Source organism: Vespa crabro, chromosome 15, assembly GCF_910589235.1.
Source record: "Vespa crabro chromosome 15, iyVesCrab1.2, whole genome shotgun sequence".
Lineage (NCBI taxonomy): Eukaryota > Metazoa > Arthropoda > Insecta > Hymenoptera > Vespidae > Vespa > Vespa crabro.
Genome location: NC_060969.1, coordinates 2,064,015 through 2,089,014, shown reverse-complemented (window position 1 = coordinate 2,089,014; position 25,000 = coordinate 2,064,015). Strand labels below are relative to the sequence as shown.

The 25,000-nt window shown below is 30.6% G+C and overlaps 1 protein-coding gene across 6 annotated transcripts in view; it reads right to left on the bottom strand.

The window, feature by feature from the left end:
• The window catches only part of LOC124429342 (MATH and LRR domain-containing protein PFE0570w-like), a 43,368-nt gene extending 20,411 nt beyond the window's left edge, over window positions 1–22,957 (bottom strand). The window contains exons 1-6 of one of the 6 annotated variants that reach the window (XM_046974493.1): window positions 22,773–22,957; window positions 22,447–22,624; window positions 17,485–18,549; window positions 16,558–16,836; window positions 15,308–15,763; window positions 9,103–9,313 (exon numbers count right to left, since the gene is read on the bottom strand). In XM_046974493.1, the coding sequence (XP_046830449.1) occupies window positions 9,103–9,313; window positions 15,308–15,322 (226 nt within the window). In that variant the 5' untranslated portion in view covers window positions 15,323–15,763; window positions 16,558–16,836; window positions 17,485–18,549; window positions 22,447–22,624; window positions 22,773–22,957. Of the gene's footprint in view, window positions 1–9,102; window positions 9,314–15,307; window positions 15,764–16,557; window positions 16,837–17,484; window positions 18,550–22,446 lie in introns of those variants that run through there. The other 5 variants (XM_046974494.1, XM_046974495.1, XM_046974492.1 and 2 more) reach the window with 5 other exon arrangements.
• Between the last annotated feature and the right edge of the window lie 2,043 nt (window positions 22,958–25,000).

Genomic DNA, 25,000 nt, shown 5'->3' with positions numbered 1-25,000 from the left:
ACTTGTGTAGTGGTCACTGATTTCCCTCGAAACTGATACGACAGATGTGTATTATCGATAGTATGATTACTTTACTTACTTACTTACTTACTCTCTCTCCCCCCCTCACGCATACATACATACATACATACATACACACACTCAGAGAGAGAGAGAAAGAGAGAGAGAGAGAGAGAGAGAATGCTTCATTAAAATGTATACTATGCAATAATTTTTCTAAATATGAAAAAAATAATCAAAAAATAATATTCCAAAGGATCGAATGAAAGACATAATTTTATCGTAATGATAATTATTTGACATTACGATGATCTTGAAAAAAGTCCCCACCTTTTCATCACTAAGGTCACGTATACATTATCGAAAAAAACTATTTCAAATAAAATTTATATACTTTATTACATAGTTTTGATGATTAAGGTCAAATCTTTTTTCGTTTTTCGAAGCGCTACTTGCACTTGTGTATTTTACATTGAATTCGATCACACAGATGTAACCATTTATTACTTTATATGATCATAAATGTATTCTTTTAAATAACGAAGGATAACATTTTTTAAGATTATAAAAAAAAAAAAAAAAAAAAAAAATTAACAGAATTTTATGACACAATTTTCACAAAACTTGTCATCCTGCTCTATTTTATTCCGTTCTATTCTGTTCCGTTCTATTCTATTCTATTCTATTTCATTCTATCCTATTCTATTCGCTTGCTTGAATGTGGGCCGTACAAGATTGGCGAAAGTTCAAACTCTCTGACATATTGAGGCCTGTCCATATATATATATATATATATATATATATATAAGAAAGAAAGAAAGAAAGAAAAAAAAAACAGAGAGAAAAAATATATGTGTATATTTGTGTATAATAACAAAAGAGGTCAACTTTTTATCAAACAATTCCTTTTCATTATTATATCTAATCGGTATATATCTCCGCCCGTTTAATTTCGAAATAAATTTTTAATTTTGATTATGAACGACGATATAATATGTCACGTAGACGTTCAAATAATACGTACAATAATTACAATAACCAATTTTGATTCGTCGATCGTTCGAATTAATTATTACTTTAATGAAAATTTACGAATTCACAAATAATCCCAAAGATCGATTGAATTTTTTAATTTCGATTTAATAAGTCATGGCAATAAAATAAAAAGCTTTACGAATATTTGTGAAAGTACTTTCTACTTTTTTTTTTCCTTTTTTTTTTTTTGTTTCCATAAAAAAATTATTATTCACGAAACTTCTCTAAGTAAATGTCTATTGTTTTTTCTCTCTTTCTTTTTTTTTCTTTTTTGCGATTAAAGTCAAAACAGATACGTCGTTATCGATTGGATCGTTCATTGAAATGAAAAATAATTTTGAAAATCGACTAAACTTTTGAGTTAACGCGCGAGTTAAACTCGAAATATTAGTAAAAGTAATTTTCTATCGTATAAAATAAATTGCAAATTTTTTCTGAACACGTATTATTGTAGTGATGAGATCATGATTTCTAAAAAAAAAAATAAAAAAAAAAAAAATGAAAAATGAAAAATAAATGAAAAATAAAAAAAATAAATAAAAATTAAAAAAAGAAAAAAAAAAGAAAAGAAAAAACCGCCGGAGTGTGACCTTTCGAATGATTACGAGGAACGACCTAACGACAAAAGTAAAGAGCTTCGTCTAGATAAATCTTGGTATTACGATAACAAGTCTCTCTCTCTCTCTCTCTCTCTCTCTCTCTCTCTCTCTCTCTCTCTCTCTCTCTCTCTCTCTCTCTCTCTCTCTCTCTCTCTCTCTCTCTCTCTCTCTCTCTCTCTCTCACTTATTCTCTTTTATTAAATCCCGCTCTCTGATTACCACGCTTCGTTTTTGTACACATGTATTGTATATATGTATACACTCAAACAAAATATAAGATCATTTTTATGCTTTATCTGATACATCGTAAACACCAAGATATTTTCAACTCTGGACTCCTTGTATTCTTATTATAGACTCGGCAAGTGCATGCAAGCCACGAAAATATCTCTTTTGAATACATATGATAACACTGATAATCATAAATAACAAACATGAATTCTCGAGTCTATTTTTCTTTTTGTCTTTTCCTTTCTTTTTCTTTTTTTCGGTTTAATAATCGCTTCAAAAAAAAAAAAAAAAAAAAAGAAAAAGGAAAAAAAACAGACTTTTATACTGAATTTTTTTTCCATTTTCCTAATCGATAATAAACCAATTTTAATATAAAAAGAAAAAGAAAACTATATGTTTGTTGATTCAATTAGGTCGATAGATAAAAAAAGGAAACAAAACAAGAAAAATATAAATAAAGAGAGAGTGAGAGATGGAGAGAGAGAGAGAGAGAGAGAGAAAGAGACGCAGAAAGAATAGATAAGAACGTGAAGTGGAGTATAAATTTTTTAAGATCAAAGATTTTCACCGAAACGACGATAAGACGAAAATCCATATAAAATTGATAACGAACGAGATAACGGGAGAAATAAATAAAAAAAAATATATATATATATATATTAGCTCTTGATCCGTCCAAGTTGTAAATAAATTTCTTTTGAAATTATTTATAAACTTAATCAACTTCGCAAAAAGGATTTTGTCGAAAATCAAAATTCGATTAATTAAATTAATTGCTTAAATAATTACATAAACCTCACGTGATCATCTCAGTTCAGATCATTTGCGTGATCACTGACCGAAATGAATGTTTATTGGTAATAAAAAAGAGAGATAGAGAGAGGAAGAGAGAGAGAGAGAGAAAAAAAAAAGAGGGAGAGAGAGAAAAAGAAGTCAAAAAGTCAAGTCGACAAGTTGCTTGCTCGATTTATAGATCTGAAAATAACTCGAAGATGCGAGAAACCGGTCGCGTATTTTCGAAGTTCTTTTTTTTTCTTTTTTTTTTTTTTTTTTTTTTTTTTTTTACAAATTTTTCTCGATATTAATACTTCTAATGATTTTTCAATTAAATAACAACAATTCTAAAATTGACAAGCAAAAATGTATTACATATTACATATATGTATATAAATACACACCATTTGATGAAATATGACTTGAATTTTAACTAAAGACTGATATCCTTTTGCTTTTTAACAATCATTATATGTAATCATTAATTAATTATCCATTTTATTCTATACAGTGCATTTTGTATAACGTCTCATTCTTTTAAATGGAAATATATTCTATGGACTTAAATTTATTATAAAATATAGATTTTTAACGAATTAAATATGTCAGCGTGTATCGTTGATAGTACATGTGACACGAAACGTGTTAAATATAATATGTATATATATATATATATATATATATATATATATATATATATATATATATACATATATATATACATATTAAATATATTACATATACGTGTTAATAAAAAAAATTTTCATTATTTTTTTTTTTCCTTTTTCTTTTCTTTTTTCTTCTCTTTTCAAACCCCCAAATTTTTCGATGCAATTCTTTTCTAGGAAATCGTAAAAAAAAAAAAAAAAAAAAAAATAATAATAAAAAAATAAAAAAGAACATAATAATAAGAAGAAAAATAAAAGGAAAAAGAAACGGAAGAAGAAAAAAAAGAGTATAACTCCTTAACAATAAGGTATTCGTGTCGACGGCCGATAAATGCGCTAACATGAGTCGCGTGAAAAAAGATATAGAGGAGATGGAGAGGTGCAGTAGAATGGTGGGAGGGGGGGAGGGGTGGGGAAACTGAAGTAACACGTGCGATCGTCGCTGGTGTTCCGGATTGAATGCCAGGATCGAAGGTTTCAAACGACACACGTTTTACTCCTCCTCCATAAGATCCTCTCCCTCACCCCCCGTTCCACTGCGCTACCCCTTTTCTGTCAACATGCAAGGCGAACAACCGCAGTCGCGTGCCGAGTTTTTTCAACCCTCTACAATTTATTTCTCTTATATTATTTCTTATACGTATATTAACCCTTTCGACATTCAAATTGATTCGTAAAAAAAAAAAAAAAAAAAAAAAAGAAAAAGAAAGAAAAAAGAAAAAAGAAAAAAAGAAAAGAAAAAGGAAAAGAAAAAATAACGATACAAACGAAAAAATATTTTACACGGCTTTAAAAATAATACCGTTTTGTTATTATTGTTTTGTTCTTTTTTTTTTTTCTCTCCTTTCAACACTATAAACGATAAAATAATTTGACGTATATATAGCATAATTTTAATCCTTCCATTATTTGCGTTACCAATGTTTTTATATATATATATATATATATATATATATATATATATATATATATATATATATATATATATATATATATATATATTGTCACTCTATTTAATATCAAAAGAAAAATAATTTCACATATAACATCTTCTAATTATAATAGCAATTAATTTTCATATTTCTCCGTTCTCTCTCTCTCTCTCTCTCTCTCTCTCTCTCTCTCTCTCTCTCTCTCTCTCTCTTTCTCTTCCCCTCTCCCTTACCCCCTCACTCATTCATTCTCTTTCGCTTTAATCTCGATTTCAATGTCAAAGAAAAATGAAGTATTTTTCGTTCAAAAGTTTCACCCTGAAAAGGATTAAATTCACTCACTGCTGAAGAAGAATCATCCCGTTAAGCAGTATTTTTTTTTTCTTTTTCTCATTTTTATCACTATTGTTATAGCGCGATTAAATCGTAACCTAAGGGAGAATGGAGGAGGGCGTAATGGGTGGGAGATTGGGAAAGGAGAGGCGTGAGGTGGATGAGGAGAAGGAAAGAAAGAAAAAAAAAGAAAAGAGAAAAGTAAAATGGGGGGAAAGGGGGGTGAGGAGGTGAAAAGAGAGGGAGCAATTTCGATCGAGACGACACAATAATACTATCATTTCTTTCTTTCTTTCTTTCTTTCCTTTTCCCCCTCCCCCTCCACCAATCTGCTATTATAAATCTAAACAGAGTCTTCTCTAACGGATGTGTGTGTGTGTGTGTATGTGTGTGTGTGTGCTTTTCGCTTTGAAACGAATGCTTTTGTAAAGAAAGGCACCAGCGCACGTTTCTACGTGAAGAGAGAATAAGCGTTGCAATTGGAGCAACTTTACAACCCTACACACACACACACTTATCCCTCCCTGCTATTTCGTATGTGAGTGTGCACTTGTGTATATATATATATATATATATGTATGTGTGTGTGTGTGTGTGTGTCTGTATAAGTAGTACGAGTGCAAGCGAGATGAACGATAGAGATGACGATTGTGCATGGGTAGAGATAAAACGAGGTCGAATCGAATTCGTACGAGAAATTTAAATCCGAATTACATATATGCCAGAGACCGAAATACTCTTTTAACTCTTCTTTACATCTGTAAATCTTCTTTTCCTTATGTAACAACGCTTGGCTTTCATTTCCGAATTTTTTTCTCACAATAAAAGGATCACATTTCACATTGATACGAGAAGGAGAGCCAGGATGAACTGGAGGAAAAGGTTATTCTGATTTAATTAGATCGAAAAAAAAAGAAATCCAAAAAAAAAAAAAAATAAAAATAAAAAGAACGGAATAAAAAAGAAAGAAAAAGCAAGTGTGAATTCCGAAAGGTCAGAGTTGCGTCGATGAAAAAAAAAAAAAAGAAAAAAAGAAAAAAGAAAAAGAAACTTTCTAAATTACTTTGCAAAATAGGATTGTTCTTCCTTTTTATGTTTTCTCCTCGAGGCCATATTTTTAAATCGATTTTGTTCTTCTTCTTCTTTTTTTATTTTTTTTTTTGGAATTATACGGTGAGGAGGAAGGGGGGGGGAGAGAAGTGTTATCAAGCTCGTAGCTCTACAATATTATTTGTAAAATCGCTTAAGGGAACTCAACCTACTCTTCGCGAATTATCGAAATTTGTATTGCTTTTTAGTTGAAAATAAAAGATCAATTTTTTTTTTGCTTTTGCATCGTCGATAAAAAAAAAAAAAAAACAAAAAGAAATGTATAAAAAGTGACATTTTTTTATTTTTTACTCTCCCCGTTTAAGCAGGACACCATATAGATAAGCCAACGATTCGGTGGAAAAAAAAAAGAAAAAAATAAAGAGAAAAGAATAAAAAACAATTAAAGTCAAGCTATAAAAAGATAAAAATAGAAAAGTAAGATATATAGATAAATAGATGAATAGTTAAACGAAACGAAACGAAAATAATAAATCCACGTTGTTTTCGATATTATCGAAGGAGAACACACGTTCAAATCTTTCGTGACTATCGTCACGTATCACGTCGGATTAACTTGCAGTAACTAGAATCTTTAAATGGGCTTAACCCTTTTTGAAACTTCAACGAAACCGACATTTTTCTACAAATTTATAGTTCCCAAAGCACGTAATACATATTCCTGACATTTTGTCAGCTGATATCTCGTTATTCTCATTGTCTAGACGATAAAAAAAAAAAAAAAAAAAAAAGAAAAAAAAAGAGGAAAAAAAAAAGAACTAGCCTTGAAACTCTTCGAACCACATAAAACGTTTTTGATCCGTTTGACCTATTACGAGGAAAAAAAAAATAAAAAATAAAAATAAAAAAAAAAATAAAATGAAGAACAAAAAAAATAATAAAAAGAAATAAAAAGAAAAAAGAAAAAAGAAAAATAAAAATAAAATATATTCATACCGTTCCCATAAATATGTATATCCACATACATATGTATGTATGTAATATCGCAGATGATAGAAGCATAGAAGAACAAAAAAAAAAAAAGAAAAGAAAAAAAAAGAAAAAAAGAAAAAAAAAGAGAGAGAAAAAAAAGAAAAAGAGAGCACGAGTTACGAGCGTTTCGAACGAGTCGTAAACGTTTTAACGATTTCCATGTGCTATAGCAGGAAACCCGGTCAACAATCGCACTGTATGTATCTATGTATGTATCTATGTATGTATCTATGTATGTATGTATGTATGTATGAATGTGTATTATATTTGCATACTTCTTAGTCGAAAGGAATGTGTGTGTGTGTGTGTGTGTGTGTGTGTGTAAGTAAATTTCTTTTCTTTTTCATAGATATATTTTGCATAAAACAAAAATTCTCTAATCATAGATCTCGTTGATATTAATTAAATGGAACTACTTTGAAACTGAATTTTTTTTACCGCAATTACAAATAAAAATTATATAATATCGTAGTTATGGTATCATTTATACTAATATAGTAAATTTTACTAATTGACTATATTATATCAAGTATAGTACATTATACTATAAATTTCAAATTATATGTATATATATATATATATATATATATATATATATATATATATATATATATACATACGTACATACCTACATATTAACAAATATTATACAATTTCATATTATACTATAATAATAATAAGAAAAAGAAAAGGAAGAAAAGAAAAGAAGACGAATACATATACAAATGCGTACAATGAATTGATGCTAACATTAATGTTTGTGTGGTGGTATGACTCAGAAAGAGAGTCATACATGAAAAGCAACGAATGCGAATTCCACGATTTGCTTTTACGAAGCGAAACGCGAGACGACCTCAAATTAGACGACACCTAATCTCGAGTTTAGAAGCTTCGTCGTCGTCGTCGTCGTCGTCGTCGTCGTCGTCGTCGTCGTCGTCGTCCTCGTTGTTGTCGTTGTCGTCGTTCTACGTAGAAACATCACATCGGCGAGCACACTTTTTAGTGAGTTTAAAAAAAACCAAAGGAAAACTCTCATTTTCCTTATTTTCTTCTCTCTCTCCACCTCCCCCTCCCTCACCCCTCTCTCTCTCTCTCTTTTCTTTTACTTTTACGTTGACCCAGCACGCGAACTCGTTCGATATCGATCGGCTTCGAAGGTAAGCGCAGCAGCGCAACATACATAAAGTCGACTTGAGACTCTCTTTCTATGCCCCAGAAAAAAAAGAAAGAAATAAAGACTGAAAAAAAAAAAGAGAGAGAAAATATAGAAACAAAAAAGAAAGAAGAAAAAAGGAAACAATAAGAAAATGTATATCGAAAATCTATTTCGCATTATGTTATTACGTTAAAATCTGCAACAATGATCTAATAATACGTTTCTAATAACAATTGTTCTATGACGAACGAGTAATTTATTATTAATATTATTAATATTATTATTATTAATATTATTATCGGAAAACATAATTATAATATTAATTGTAATACTTTTTGCAAATTATATATAAAGAGTATTGAGTGGATAAACGCGTTCGAAAATTTTGCAACTTAGATACAATTTCGATCGATGTCCAAAGAAGAGAGAGAGAAAGAAAGAGAAAGAGAGAAAGAGAGAGAGAGAGAGAGAGAGAGAGAAAGAGAGAGAGAGAGAGTACCATGGTAATGAGCTAAAAATAGTATGCTTCCGCTTTTATTCTCTGTAATATGTCTTGTATCCCAAGCATGAAAACACACACATCACACAAATATATGTATGCATACACACACACACACACACACACACATATATATGTATATGCATACATATATATATATATATAAAGGCAAATTGAATTTCAAGGGAAAATAACGATTCAGAATGATCTATCGATTACAATCTACGAGCAAGAAGAAAATGATAAAGAAAATCGATAAGTTCGACGAAGTGGAAAAAAAGTGAATTAAAATGAAAATTCAAAAAAGAAAAGAAAAAAGAAGAAGAAGAAGAAGAAGAAGAAGAAAAGAGAATGGGAAAAAAGGAAAATAACGAAATAATAAAAGAAAAATAACAAAATTGACCTAGAAAATTCGATATGATTCAAAGAGAGCGGGAACGCGTTAAATTCGTTAAGGACGACGTACATTGTCGAATACAAAATGGCATCTGGTTTCGAGTGTCTCCGTTAAAGTACGAGGAGGGGGGGAAAGAGAGAAGGAAAGAAAATAAACGCTAAAGTACGAAGTATTTACGAGATTACACGAAATTATACGAATAAGAAAAGAGCGCGCGAAACGGACGAGAGAGAGAGAGAGAGAAAGAGAGAGAGAGAGAGAGAGAGAAAGGAAAAAAAACTGAAAGAAGGACGTTGAATAAAGAAAACAAAAAAAGAAAAGTAAAGAAAGAGAAGTTATAGAAAATATAAGAGAAGAGGAAAAGAGAAAATGACGTGCGTTGTTAATCTTCCTTACCCTTAGCTCTGCGAGCCAGATGCGATATATTCTGTCTGAGAACTTTTAGCCACATCTTCGCGCCCTTCTGCTTGTTTTCTAACCTCGACGACGACGTCCTGCGTCCTCGGCGTTTAATATTTACCGAAGAGGCTTCCTTCTTCTTAGAAGCAGGAAGCATAAGAAAAAAGGATGCCAGATGTCCTTCCACCTTGTCACAGTTTTTAACGTACTTTCGAATGAAAAAAAAATAAAAAAAAAATAAAAAAAAAAAAATAATAAAAAGAACGACGACGACAAAAACGAAGAAGAGAAGAAGAATCAACGTCGAAAGACGTAAACGCTCGTTAAAATATACCTTTATATTTCGTTTATTAATGATATTAAAAATCAAATTAATCGATAAGACGAATCGATATTATCTATTATTTCGTTAACGAATTTCAATATAAATATTGAAAAGGAGAAATCGAAGATAAGGTTAAAGAAAGTGGAAAAAAATAAACCAGAAAACAGCAAAAAAGGAAAATTACGAGAGACGTTCTTTGCCGTTGAAATAACGTTACGAGACAAACACTAAAGGCGGGGATACGCGTAGCTTTTATACACGTTCGTTGGATCACGTAGGCACGTTTGAGTCCGTATCGTGTCGTGTCGTGTCGTGTCGTGTCGAGTCGAGTCGAGTCGAATCGAATCGAATCGAATGGGAACCTTCCTTCGCACAAGAATCTACTATCCAAGCACGATAATATCGGCCCACGGGCCTTGGACGATCATACGCCAAAGTCCTCTTTTCTCTTCTCTTCTTGTTTACAGAGAACAAGCGTAACACGAAACGACGTCGTTCTATAACAGAAGCTCTTTACTCGCCGGCGTATCTACGCTCAACTGCACGGGTCGGAGCTGCGCACGCAACTTCACGCGTAGTGGGAGTGGGGAAGCCACAGGGAGCGGGGACGAGACGACCAAACGAAGTGAGCTGATTGGTCGACACGTTCGGCGACCCGAGAGGGGCGACGAGTGCCGGGAGAACGGACCACGTGACTCAGCCCGCCTTATCACCGCCAAATTTGAACATAAATAACAACCGTTGTTGCGACCATTATTCAATGACTTTCTCGACCGTACATATCTTAAACGTGGCATCGTTTAGATCATTTATTTTCTTTCAAACGACGATTTTCACATATTTTCTTTTTACCTTTTCTTTTCTTTCCTTTTTTTTTCTTCCTTGTTTTTTTCTTTCTTTCTTTCCTTTTTCTTTTTATTCTTCTCGATCTCGTTTCGATAATAAATAATCGATGGAACCTCTATAAGACGAATTCTATCATAGTAAAGTTGAAATTATTACCCATTCGGTATATATTTTTAGATCGTGCCGAAGAGGATATAGAAATACTGTTGCAATATCTCTGTCATGGATACGTGAATTGCGTTGAAGAAACGTACGTACGTATATATATATATATATATAAATTTCTAATACACAAGAGACCAAACCGTAGCTAGCAAACTTTTATTTCGCAATGAAACTCATAGCCGGTCGAAAAAACTTTTTCGATTCTTTCTATTTGGCATTCTGAAATTACCCATAAAATTTAGTTTTCCTTTTTTTGCATTTTACTTTCTTTTTTCTTTTTCTTTTTTTTTTCTTTTTTCTTTTTTTTTTTTAGCCAGGTGAGAAACTTTCTTTACATTCTATTTTCACTCGCCGTAAATATATCGATTACTAATGTCGGAAAATTGTGCGTGCGCGTATCTGTTTGTGTGTAGTACGTGTCAAGTAGAAGGAACGCAAGAATGAAAAAAGTGATTTAAATTCGGTCTCGTACTAGTTTAATCTACAACGAATCGTTAAAAAAAGAGTTAACGGCTTGATATTTATATAAATGTGTGTGCGTGCGTGCGTGCGTGCGTGCGTGCGTGCGTGCGTGCGTGCATGCGTGCGTGCGTACGTGCATATGTCACGTGATAATTATCGTTTCCACCAAAGCGTTAACGATAAGACGAAAACAAAGTCAAAATGCTAAAGAGCACTTGAGATTACATATAGAGATCATCAATAATTAATATAATAATAAGAGATTCAACAATTAACACAATACATTTGTTCTTTATCGTGATTCTTTTTTTCTCTTTCCCCTTACCCCCCACCACTCACCCCACCTCCACGAAGAACTTCACGATTATAATTTATTTTACGAAAACGTGATTAACGCGTTAGATAAAAAAGAAAAAGAAGAGTAAAACATAAGTCACGTGAGATATTCAAATGAGATAAAATCTTACTTTTTTTCTTTCTTTCTTTCTGTCTTTCTTCCTTTTCTTTTCTTTTCTCTGTTTTCTTTTTCTTTTTTCTTTTTACAAAATATAATAATCTAAAATATAATAATCCAAAACTAATATAAATCATCATTCTCGATTTTAAATATCTCGTTAAGCTGATTATTTATATATTATTTTTTGATGAACAAGCGACATATGAAAATAAAAGTATATATATATATATATATATACTTGAAGTGTCATCAATGTAAAAGTGAAGTGCAACAACATCTAAGATTCTGTTTAATGAATCAGCCGGTTTCTATTTTATCACTCGAATACTATTATTTCACGTAAGGATGATTAAGCGTTTAACGAGTTTCTAATCTTTCCTTAATTCTATTTCCAAAGTACCAATCTATTGTCCTCATTTAAACCGAACTATTTTCTTTCGAGATATTTTGAAAAAAAAAAAAGAAAAAGAAAAGAAAAGAACGCGGGATAAAGGGGAAAAAAAAAGATGAAAAAGAAAGATCAAAAAAAAAAAAAAGAAATAGAACAAATTAAAGGAAACAAAATACATAATAAAATTACAGAACAATGAGAGCTATTAGTGAGATTTTAATCACAGGGAACGATTAGATCTCTCACTTGGATATTATCGGAAAGGAGAATTTAGAACGACGACCGACATTAATAATAGCCCCTTTCCTTTTCCCCCCCCTTCGTTCTCTTCACCAAACCCTCCTCCTTCCCCTATTTCTATCCACCCCTCCCCAATGCCCATGAATAATGCATTTTCTCGGGAAATCATCGCGAGCTTCGAAAGAGGGACGCGTCCGTTCAAACGGAAATCATGTCGTTCGTTATCCATTAAAATAAAAAAATAAATAAATAAATAAATATAAATAAAAATAAAAAAAAAATGAAACAAAAAGAAAAAAGAAAAAGATAAAGAAGAAGAAGAAAGAAGAAATATAAGGAGAAGTTATTAAAATCGAATTAGATCGTTAAAAAAAAAAAAAAAAAAAAAAAAAAAAAAAAAGAATCTCAATAAAATGAATGAATTGTTTAATGAGAAATTGTATTTAATTTAGAAATAATATATTCTATCTTTAATAGAATATATTATTCTATCTTCATATTCTATCTTTATATTCTATCTTTAATAGAATAATGATGACGAAAAAGAATTCAATAGATTCATGATCGAGTGATTGGTTTAATGGTAATTCAAACTAATATAATTCCTAATCCTAACGAATAAAAGAGAATGAAAAAGAAAATCGATGTTGCTCGTGAAAACACGATGTCCGTACGTCGTGTGAGCTGGCATGAACGATCTATGATTATTTTTTCTTCGGGAGATCACACGCACACACACACGCACACACACACGCACACACACGCACACACACGCACACACACGCACACACACACAGACACATATACAATAGTTTGAAAAGATAACATAGTCTCGAACTCGTCCTTTTGATATATAAAATGAAACAGAACAATATGATCATATTAATTTTGCGTTTAAGCACGTTTTTAATGATTACATTTTTATTATATATATATATATATATATTAGTATTTAATTAGTGAGAAATGATGATGATGATGATGATGGTAATCTTTCGATCGTTTACAATTTTATTACTTAATTGCAGTTTAAAAGAGAAATAAATTTTGAATAAATTATTCGATGAGAAGATAAGAAAGAAGTTCGAATATTTGCGAAAATAAAAAAAGAGAGAGAAAAAGAGAGAGAGAAAGATAGATAGAGAGAGAGAGAGAGAGAGAGAGAGAGAGGGAGAGAAATTGTAGAATATTTTCATCTGATAGAATGCAACGATGAACTTTTACAAAACGCAAAAGAATTTCTTGCAATTAGTGGGACGTTCGCACATTACCGAAAGGTTACTGATTAACAACCATACATAATTTTATAAATGTTTGGTCAGTGAACCAAACAAAGTGTTACGATCAATTTAACCATATTGTCAAAAGGATCACATCTATCATTTTCTTGAATGAATATCGAATGAAACGTTAATTAATGAATGAACGAATTAATTAATTAATATTTTCGTTTTTTTTTAACGAAAGGAATATTTTCTTCTTTTCTTCTTTTTTCTTTCTTTTTTTTTTCCTTTTTTTTTTCTTTTTTTTTTTTTACAATTCGACGTACACACATACAAACAGATATAAAATAATCATTTGTAATGATTATTTCCTCTTTCTTTTTTTTTCTTTCTTTTTTATTTTTTTCAAACATTTCAACTCCGTGTAAAAAAAAAAAATAACAAAAAAAAAAGACGTTCCATCTTAATAAACGTATTGTCGATTATAATAGTGAGGAGGAGCATGGTAAATCGTAAAAAAAAATTATGCGCGCGCGCGTGTATGTGTGATTCAACCGTTATATTTAGAATGACCCGTTGTAATTATGTCGCGGTAATTAAGGAATTAGCCGTGGCAGATGTGTTATGGCTTTAGGAAAGGTCGCTATTAAAGTGGCCTGTCTTATAAATCGATAAAAAGAAATGAACTTCTTTCTAGTCTCTTCTCTTTCTCTCTCTCTCTCTCTCTCTCTCTCTCTCTCTCTCTCTCTCTCTCTCTCTCTCTCTCTCTCTCTCTCTCTCTCTCTTTCTTTCTTTCTTTCTTTTCCTACTTGAATATTTCATACAAGGCTCTTTCGAAAAGTGCAAACAATTTCTTAATATAAAAAAATTAAACAAAAGAAAGAAAAAAGAAGAAAGAAAAAAAAACAGAAAGAAAGAAAGAAACTAAAAGTATAAGTACAAGAGTATGAAAATGATCGATCCATAATTAATATGACACGATCGAATAATCCCCAATGCTCTTTGCCTTTTTCTTAATTAATTTTTTCTTCTTTTTTATTTCCTTGAGATATGTAGAACGCCTGACTGTCGAAAAAAAAAGAAATATTAATCACAAAAAAAAAAAAAAAGGAAAGAAAAAAAATTCTGTATCTATCTTAATTATAATAAAATTGATTAACGATAAAAATAAACATATTTACTTATTAAATTGTAACATTATATTAAACGCTAAATAACAGAGTAAACTTGTATTAACATAAACGTTCGTATACGAACGAAATTTTCATCTCCGATCGATCATCAGTCATCGTTATCAAAGTTATACTGACTAATACTACATTAATCTTACGAAATAATGGATCTGTTTGTCGACGAAATAATCACAAGTTTCTGTATTTTTTCTCTCTCGTTCCCTCCACCTCTCTCTCTCTCTCTCTCTCTCTCTCTCTCTCTCTCTCTCTCTCTTTTTTCCTCTCTTTCCCTCCTACCCTCACGTTCTTTTTCTCTTTAAGAGGGAGAAACCAAAGTGGATAGCGTATAGAGAACATCAACGGTTCAGCGCATAGATTAATCAACGCACGTCCGTTTAATTAGAATCATCGAACCAACAATTACAACCAGATTGATGGAGTAACGACGTCAATTACGTGAACAATGGATCTTTCTCGGTATATATACATATATATATATATATATAAAGGTATATATATATATATATATTTCCCCGAGAGAAACGTAATCACTTATTATCTATTCCCTGACCTATGATAATGTTATTCGAAAGATTTGCAAGAAGAATAAGGGCTAAAGAAGAAGAGACGAGAAGGAACAAACAAACAAAAAAAAAGAAAATATATAAAAGAAAGGAAAAAGAAAATCTCTTTACATGCTGATCGTACCTAATCGAATTAAACTCAACGATGTTATGAATACAAGCTAAAAAAAAAAAAAAAAAGAAACGAAAGAATTATTATGTACGAGCCAGCCTAGTTCGTGGATCAATTTATATATTAAAAAAAAAAAAAAATCCATCTACGACTTCTCTCCTTCCCATTACACAAAAAAATGGATAAAAAAAAAAAAAAAGAGGAAAAGAAAATATGATCACTCACGTATCGAGTCTCCATTTTTCTTATTGCTGTTGTTCTTGTTCTTCTTGTTCTTCGGATAGATGTTACCGATTTTACTCTGGCCACAACCCATCCTGTTGTTCACCCGTTTACTTCATACGACAGCGAGACCACCGAATTTACTGGCACACGAAACAACAATACTCTCGTGTTTTTTCTTCTCCCTTCTCCTGTTCTCCTCCTATTACTTCTTCTTCTTCTACCTCTTCTTCTTCTTCTTCTTCTTCTTCTTTTTTTTTTCTTATTCGACCAAACAGTATTCTTTTCTTTCACATTCCTTTCACTTCCTCCATCGAAAAAGATCAATGAATCTTACACGAGGGCGATCAACTTTCTTGAACTCATACACAACGAATAGCGATGGGCCTGAATATTATATTCTTCTTTTTTTCTTCTTCGTTTTCTTTTATACAGTCTTTCTTTCCGATAACGAACGGTCTATATACATATATATGTATATATATATATATATATATATATATATATTGTGTTTAAATATATATATATATATTAATCTTTCCAAATACAAATAATGTATACACATATAAATATTCTTCCACTTCTTCTTCTTTGTTGTATAGACACTCAATATACATATATGTGTGTATATGTATGTGTGTGTGTGTATATATATATAATATACAATATATATATTTATATATTACAAGTAGGGGATATATAATGTTTATGTCAAGATCGAATTGTATTCTTCTCTTTCCTTCTTTCTCTTTCTTCCTTTTTTTCTATTTATTTATCAATTTATCTATCTATCTATTTATTTATTTTTTTTTATCTCACTCACATCCCTTTGGATGATACTCGTAGAAACTTTTTCACATTACAAAATATCAATGACTCGACCGAAAAACAACAATTGGACGGGAGATCCAAAGAGAGATATGTATATGCTTTTGTTTACGAATATATATATATATACACATACATATATACGTACATACATACATACATGTATATATATATATATATGCGTGTGTATGTATTCGAGTATAGGTATCTGTATGTAAAAAAAAAAAAAAAACGGAAAAGAAAAAAAAATGAAAAACCTTGAAGGAGCTCTCAAGATATGTGACTCCGTCGATAATAACTTGGAAAAAAGAAAAAGTAAATAAAAAATAAAAAAAAAAAAAAGAAAAAAGAAAGAAAGAAAAATAAATAAAAATCAGAACACAATTTTTATCAGTATCTCCACTAATCGACAGTACATCCTTTACATGATTTCTTTCTGTTACTTTTCTCTTGTATCTTGTTCTCCTCGTACTTTTTTCCTTTTATTTATTTATTTATTTGTTTATTTCTTTATTTATTTCCTTTTAATTAAGTGGATGGACCAACAGTATTGCACGCGTATATATTTTCAATGTTGTTTCCTTTTTAATAATATTTCAGTCTTTTTCGTACGCGTCGAAAAAAAAGATTGTACGACGACGGATTTGCAGTCTTGCGATTTAGGAATTTTTGTTCACCGTGATAAAATCCTCAGGAGGCTCCTCCTATAACACAAAATCAAATAATAATAATAATAATAATAATATAAGATATTTTATTTATAATAATATAACTTGATCATATATATTTTATTATACATATGAAGTGTTATATAATCTTATTGCGATGGATTAATTATTATATATGGCAAATTATAATTTAAAATGGCACGATCGCATAGATACAAATAATTCATTAATATTTATTCATTTTACTATCGCTAAAAGAAAAAGAAAAAATATAATATATGAAAGCTTTACTCTCTCTCTCTCTCTCTCTTTCTCTCTCTTATATCGGGCACATTTAATGATATAATTATAAGTAATATATTCTAATCTAGACATTACGTAACTATTATTTTTTTTTGAAAGGAGGGTTAAAAGAAAAAAGAAAAAAGAAAAAGAAAACCAGAAATAAAGAAAATAACAAAAAGTTATCTTATAAAATTGTCAACGTATATACGCGTAAAATACAAACAAAATTTGTAATTTTACTTTGCATATTATTTCAATTTCAATCTGTATTCAAAGTATGTTCCACTTTTCAATTTCATATTGATACATAAATAAATTTATATATACATATACATATAAACGAAGAATAGACGACATGCGTAAAAGGAACATGTGATGAAATAAATGTATAGTTATTACCTGAGTCCGTACGTCCAATCCATTCTGTCTAGTTCGTCTGATCTACGGCATGGTATAAACATCAGTGGTATCATCTATCCCATGTCCAGAGCGACATGTTGAGCATCCTTTCGTCTCGTTGTTTTGCACATTCGTACGATCACGATTCTCTCCTTTCTCTCTCTCTCTCTCTCTCTCTCTCTCTCTCTCTCTCTCTCTCTCTCTCTCTCTCTCTCTTTATGTATATGTGTATGTGTACATGTATTTATATATATGTATATGTATAAACGTATACACGTATGCACGTGTTTTTCTTCTACGTCCTACCAGTATGTATTATCACCGGTTTCGAAAAAAAAAAGAAATAAAAAAAAAAAAAAAAGAATAAAAAAAGAAAAAAAAAAAGAAAGAAATTTTCACCACTGAGAGAGAGATAGAGAGAGGTTGGGTATAGAAACAGGTGATAGAGAGGGAGATAAAAATCAACAAAAGAAAATAATAACGCAACTTAAACACTCGTAGATACTACTTTTTTCTAAGTTTCTCTTTTAGCGAATGAACATTTCATGCTTCTCCAAGGAAAATTTACGACGGGATAGAGAAGAAAATCTTCTTTCTATCTTTTTCTTCTTCTTCTTCCTCTTCTTCTTCTTCTTCTTCTTCTTCTTCTTCTACTTTCTTTTTTTTTTCCCTCTTCAATTTCTCTCGGATTGGTCGAAGGATGACGTAAAAGAATTACAAAAAAAAAAAAAAAAAAAAAAAAAAAAGAAAAAGTAAAAGAAAAAAGAGACCGAGAGGGAGAGAGAAAAGCAAAAAACAAACTAGCGATCAGAGTTTTTCTTTACGATTGGCAGTTTCGATGTCGAACTGAAAAAATTCTCTTTTTCTCTTTCTTTTCCACTTTCCTTTTTTTTTTCTATGTCTTTTCTTCTTCTTCTTCTTCTTCTTCTATTCCTTCTTCTTTTTTCTTTCTTTCCTTCTTCCTCCTCACGATTTTTCCCTTATAGAAAACGTTTGACGATTTTCGTTAGGTCAGGGAAAGCTCGATAATAGTTCTCTCGATTATATCAGACTGACTGGTCGATGCTGAAAAGAAGAAGAAAATTTACATTGAGTTAATACATTGAATTTCTTTACGATTTTTTTTTCTTTTTTTTTTTTTATCAATCTCCATTACGGATCATTCACGATTTTATTTCCTTTTCTCTTTATTTTTTCTTTTCAAATAAATCTTAACAAGATTAATTCGATCAAATAGAAATTTCATTTATCAAGAAGTGCGAATGTTATTTCTTTGTTTCTTTTTCTTTTCTTCTTCTTCTTCCTTTTTTTTTTTTTTCCTTTTCTTTTAGATTCATTTTCATTACCGACGTTGGCATATATATTCATTTTATATATATTTGTATTATATAATAATGACGATAATGATTAGTATTATTGTTATATTATGCAATTATATACACACACACACACACACACGTTCTTTGATAGATTTTCTTTACTTATTATTTTTTTTATATACGTATACATATATATATATAGTAATTCCACGTACAGTAAGTATACATATATATATATAGTAATTTTCTTGACTGACGTTGGCAATTTCTTTTATATATAATAATGATAATAGTTATCTAACTATATATACATATGCATATATATTATAAGTATTATCAATAGGAAGGAAAGAAAGGAATCATTTAACATCAAAATGATAGTGCGGAGAGGGAGAGAGAGAGAGAGAGAGAGAGAGAGAGAGAGAGAGAGAGAGAGAGAGAGAGAGAGAGAGAGAGACAGAGAAATGATACGAGAGTGTTTTTGCGAAAGAAGCAATGATGAATCCTTATCAAGTAATCCGCGTTATCATTCTACTTATCGATTCGATATAGTACATATCGCTTATTTAAAATGAGCTCCCTGTTATTACAGAGAATTATCCTCGACTATTTTACAATTAGTTATTATATTTAATTCGGACAAATATTGAAATATTTCGATTTAAAGGGATTAAACAGATCTCTCGCTCTTCAAGAATACGAACGAAAAACGACAATGCATATTGATAATTGTACGAATGAAATATTGTATTGTAAAAAAAAATCTTATTAAAAAAGAAAAAAAAAAATAATAAATAAATAAATAAATAAATAAATAAATAGAAAGAAAGAATGAAAGAAAAGAAAAATTTGAACGGTCAGTAATATTATCCAATAATTTGTGAATTTCGTGCTCTTTTTTTTTTTTCTTCCACCTTCCCCCCTTACCCCCTTCACACCCCCGTTTGCCGTTGTTGTTGTTCTTATTGTTATTCATCGAAAGGACGCGTCACGAGGATCGTTCGATGTATTTCTTTTCTTTTTTTTCTTTTTTTCACTTCTGTTCTTTCGTCGAATTCCTTTTTTCGAATCTTTTTTTCTTTCTTTTTCTCACTTTGTTCTTTTCTTGTTGTCTTTTTTCTTCTTTTTGTTTTTCTCTTTCTCCACGTAAAATAATCACAAACTATTAACGTTGTTAATGCCAAAAGTATAAGGAAAGAGACGAAATTTATATGGATTTTGGTTGGATCGATAGAAAAACAAAATGAAAGTAACGATGACGGAACAATTTATTGTTCATTAAATTGTTTCTCTCTCTCTCTCTCTCTCTCTCTCTCTCTCTCTCTCTCTCTCTCTCTCTCTCTCTCTCTCTCTCTCTTTCAAGTTCGATCGATCGATCGAATTTAATCTTATCGCAACGTAGCTGCACGCCGAGTAGATTAATTCATACTTTATTCTGGTCGTTCCGACGTTCTCTTTACGATCCCTAAATCAACTGCCCACGCGTATCGAGAGAGAGAGAGAGAGAGAGAGAGAGAAAGAGAAGCTCACTCACTCTCTTTTCTTTTCCATGGAAATGTACGCTCGGAGTATGTTTATTTTTTTGTATATCTTCTACTTCAAATTTAATTTTCGCACCTCGTTTCTTATTCGCATGATAAGCTTTTTAAAGAGTCCTATAACTAGGGGTGGTAACGTACGATGACCTTGATTAAATTTGACGTGAACGAACCGACCGTAAAATTCATGCGTACAATTTCATCGATCCTGACGATATACTACATTTTCATTAGAAACAAAAAAGAAAAAAGAAATATTTATATATATACATATATATATATATATAGTGAGAGAAAGAGAGAGACAAAATGTGTTCATGTATATATATGCTATGTGTGTGTATTCTACTGTGTGTGTGTGTGTGTGTGTGTGTGTGTGTGTGTGTGCGCGCGCGTGTGCGAGAAAGTTCTTTCTTTTTCGTTTCCTCCATTTTTTTCCTGTCATGGAAAGCTCACCTTTCTATATCTTGACAACTATAATCGAAATGAGAGCACACAATCTCACCACGATAAATATAATTTATAATAAAGTCCATATCGAGTGTAATCATAGAACGGATGAATTACACGAGCTTTTAATACGCTAGCAATGATCTTATGTGCTACGTTCGAGGATTTATATACGACTTTTCGATTGATAAGGGTCCGTAAAAAGAGAGAGAAAAAAGAACAAAAAAAGAGAAAAAGAAAAAACAAAACAACAAGAAGAAGCAAAAGAAAGAAAGAAAAGACAATCGATCTTGTCGACCAATAAGAAAATTTGTTATATATATATATATATATATATATATATATATATATATATATATATATATATATAATCGCTGATATTATATCGCGTACGATCATAGGAATGCTTTCTCGCACCAATTTTGTCGAATCATTATCTTTAACTTCCTTCGTATCATCTTATTTCCGTTCGTTCGTTCGTTCACGATCAATGTAAAAATACGTTCCTCGTTTGAAATGTAAAAATAGAGGAGGAGGAAAAAGAAAAAGAAAGAAAAAAACAAATAAACAAACAAACAAACAACAATAACAATAACAACAAGAACAACGACATAACGAATGTCAACATGTCTGACATTAAAAGCGTTTGATTAAAATGATTTAAATACGAATATCATTCGTTAAATTTCGTAAAGTCATTTTTTTGCAATTTGTATTTCGTCGTCACTCTATATGCGACACTTCCGCATTCTTATTTTTTTTATCGTCGAATAACGCGACACACATAGTCGTACGGCTTCGACATACAATTGCAATGACGACGATGAAGAACGACAACGTTTCGTAAACACAAAAGTTTCTTATAACATTAACAAGATCCTCCGCCACTGGCTACTTTGACCATCACCATCAATATCACCGATCATACCACCACCACCACCACTATCATTATCAACCACCACCATCACAATCCGCGCCTTTGGATTTCGCGCAAAGAAAGCAATATGGCGATCGATACGTACAACGCGGTACGCCGCTTTTGACAGTTCGACGACACAAAATATAAACACTTTGCCACATCTATTTGTCCTTCATATATATACATATATATATATATATATATATATATATATATATATATATTACATACATATAAAAAATCATACTAATCTTTCACGTGGGACGAACTCTTTCGAAAGAATAGAAGAAAAGATAACAAATCGTTTATAACCGCCTTGACCTCGTAATTTGACTTACAAAAAAAAAATAAATAAATAAAATAAAATTAGAAAAAAAAAATTATGCATATTAAAAAAAAAAAAAATAAAAAAATAAAAAAAAAATAAAAAAAAATAAAAAAAAAATAAAAAATACAATACTTATAATAAATCCATCATCTTTTATTTTTCTTTCTGTCTGTTTGCGTTGAAGAAAGAAGATTCGCATCTACAAATATAAAACACGATATCGTCTCTCTCTTTCTCTTTCTTTCACGTTCTCTCTCTCCCTCTCTTTCTCTCTCTCTTTTTTTCTCTTTCACACACTGACTCTCACTCTCACTCTTGAGATGACGAGAGGAAAGATAGTGGGAGGCGGTAAGTAAAGAATATACAACGTCAGCCGAAAATTTCAATTTCAATACTCTCTCAACTAACCTCGTTCTTCTTAATAGAAGAGGACCGACCGGACGGCACACGGTATATATATATATATACATATATATATATATATATATACATACATACATGCACGACGCACGCACGTATACACCAAATCGACGTGTCCACCTGTTTTTCAACGTTTATTGTTAGAGTAAGTGACGCACCAGGCACTCTGACGATTTAAAAAATTTTTCTATTTTATTTCTTGTACTCTTCTTAAAAAGAGTGAATAAGACGATGATATATACAAGACATATTATATATGTATATATATATATATATACATACATAAATATAAATATAAATATTTATATACATACATACATATGTGTATAATATTCAATATAGAAAGAGAAAGGATAATATGATATAAGAGTTAGACGAGAAAAGAAGAAAAAAAAAGGAAAAAAAAAGTAGTGTGATGTTCCGCGCGTAAAGACGAAGAGTAACGTTCCGAACACACTCGCTACCCTCGAGACTCCAGCATCGACTATTCGTCCGGACGAGGCGCCAGCTGGATCCGCGCATGCGCATCCCCGCCATTACTACTCGAAACACGTATACACAAATACATACATAATATACTCGACGAGAGCACCCTATCTCTGTCTCTTCTTTTTAACTAGGCTATTCTCTTATATGTGATTGTGTGTACGTCTGTGTTTATGCATGTGTGTATGCCTGTATGTCTCCACCTATTACGAACGATATACACGCACACACAACACATACAACATTCCCTTCTACAGAGTGTCCTGAAAATAAATCAAGATTTACTCTCGCCAATAATCTTTATACTATTTTATGATTTTCTAGGTTAATTTTATCGGTCAATATAAATTATTCGATCAAAATTTTTTATATTTGAAAATATTCGATAACGATACTTCGTCGTATTTGTTACTTACCGACGACAATGACAATGACGACGACAACGACAACGATGATAGCGATAACGATGACGTTAATATATTATTTTTTGAACACCCCATATAAATTGCGTTGTAGGGTGCGTTCACGTGCTCTCGACCTCCTCAGGAGTGTTCGTGTGTTGTATTAGTTGTCAGGGCCGGCTCAAGGAAGGCGGATATTTAAAGCTAACGAGATTTGAGAGCTTCTGCTTGTCGCATCTAAGGATTTTATTGTAGGAACCAATGCAAAAGTGTACGCATGTTAATGAGATTTTCATTGTACTATAAGGTCTTAATCTAACCTTAAGAACTTTCTTTAATTTTTTTCTTATATTTTCGCATGTAACATATTTATATATATATATACATATACATATATATATATATATATATATGCTCCCAAAATATTTGTCTGCTAAATGGCGATATGATGTTGCATAAAAAAAAAAAAAGTATAAAGTTCGAATTAACTCTTGCTAAAGATCTAATATATAATAAAGTAATAATAGTTCCTTTAAATTATATTAATTTCGTTATTTAAAAAAGAAAACTGTAAATTACTAATTTTAATTACATACAATTACGTTACGTTTCTTTAGATTTAAAATATTATTTGAAATAAGCTTGTCGATCATACGTACACGATTCATTTATTTCATATATTAAATTTCGTAACTGAAATAACCTTAAATACGTACATATGTTATATTGTATATGTATAGTTATTCACGTGTATATGTACTGGATGTATCGTACATAAAACGATAGGATTGAATCTCTACAATCGTAGAACGGTGAAGGCTTCAAAATCGCTCATGAGAACCAGATTCTTTCTACCCACAAAACACATTTTTCTAGTCACCTTACCTTTCTCATTGTTATACCAAAGTTTAGACAAGATTTTACGATAAGGGATGAAAGTAATACGTATTAGAAATCATACATCACTTTTGCGTATAGCGTCTCATATATATATATATATATATATATATATATATATATATATATATATATATTGTAAGATAATCTTTCGTTCAAAAATACATGGAAAAAAAGGAAGAAGAAAAAAAAGAAACCATGAGAAAAATACTTACGGTTATTACACGCTAATAAAAAAAAAAAATCGATCGAAAGCCAAGCCATCGGTTTTTCTTTCAACATTTTTATTTTATCGAATAAAAAAACATATTTTTCTAGGCTTTCCGGTCTCTCTATTATCGTCGTGTTGTCAATTAATCCTTTGCTTTATTATTAAAAAATTATAATGTTTCTCTTTTAGACATGATCAATTATTGCGACTACTAACGCCACCTGTAAACGATTATCGAACTATATCTATCTTGGAAATAATATGAAATAATAGGTACTACATAAATAAATAACAATTAACAATATTGCAAGGATTAACGAATAGAATGTAAATTTGAAATTGATTTCTAATCGATAATTGATTTCTACTTACACGGTCAGTATTTTTATATTTTTCATTAATATTTCAAATAATTATGATCCGTATTTATAATAAAATATCAGTACGTAATATAAATAATTTTGACGTTTAATTATTTATACTGACACAAAATGTTCATATATATACATATATGGCAATTTATTTTAAAGAATACTTACCATTAATC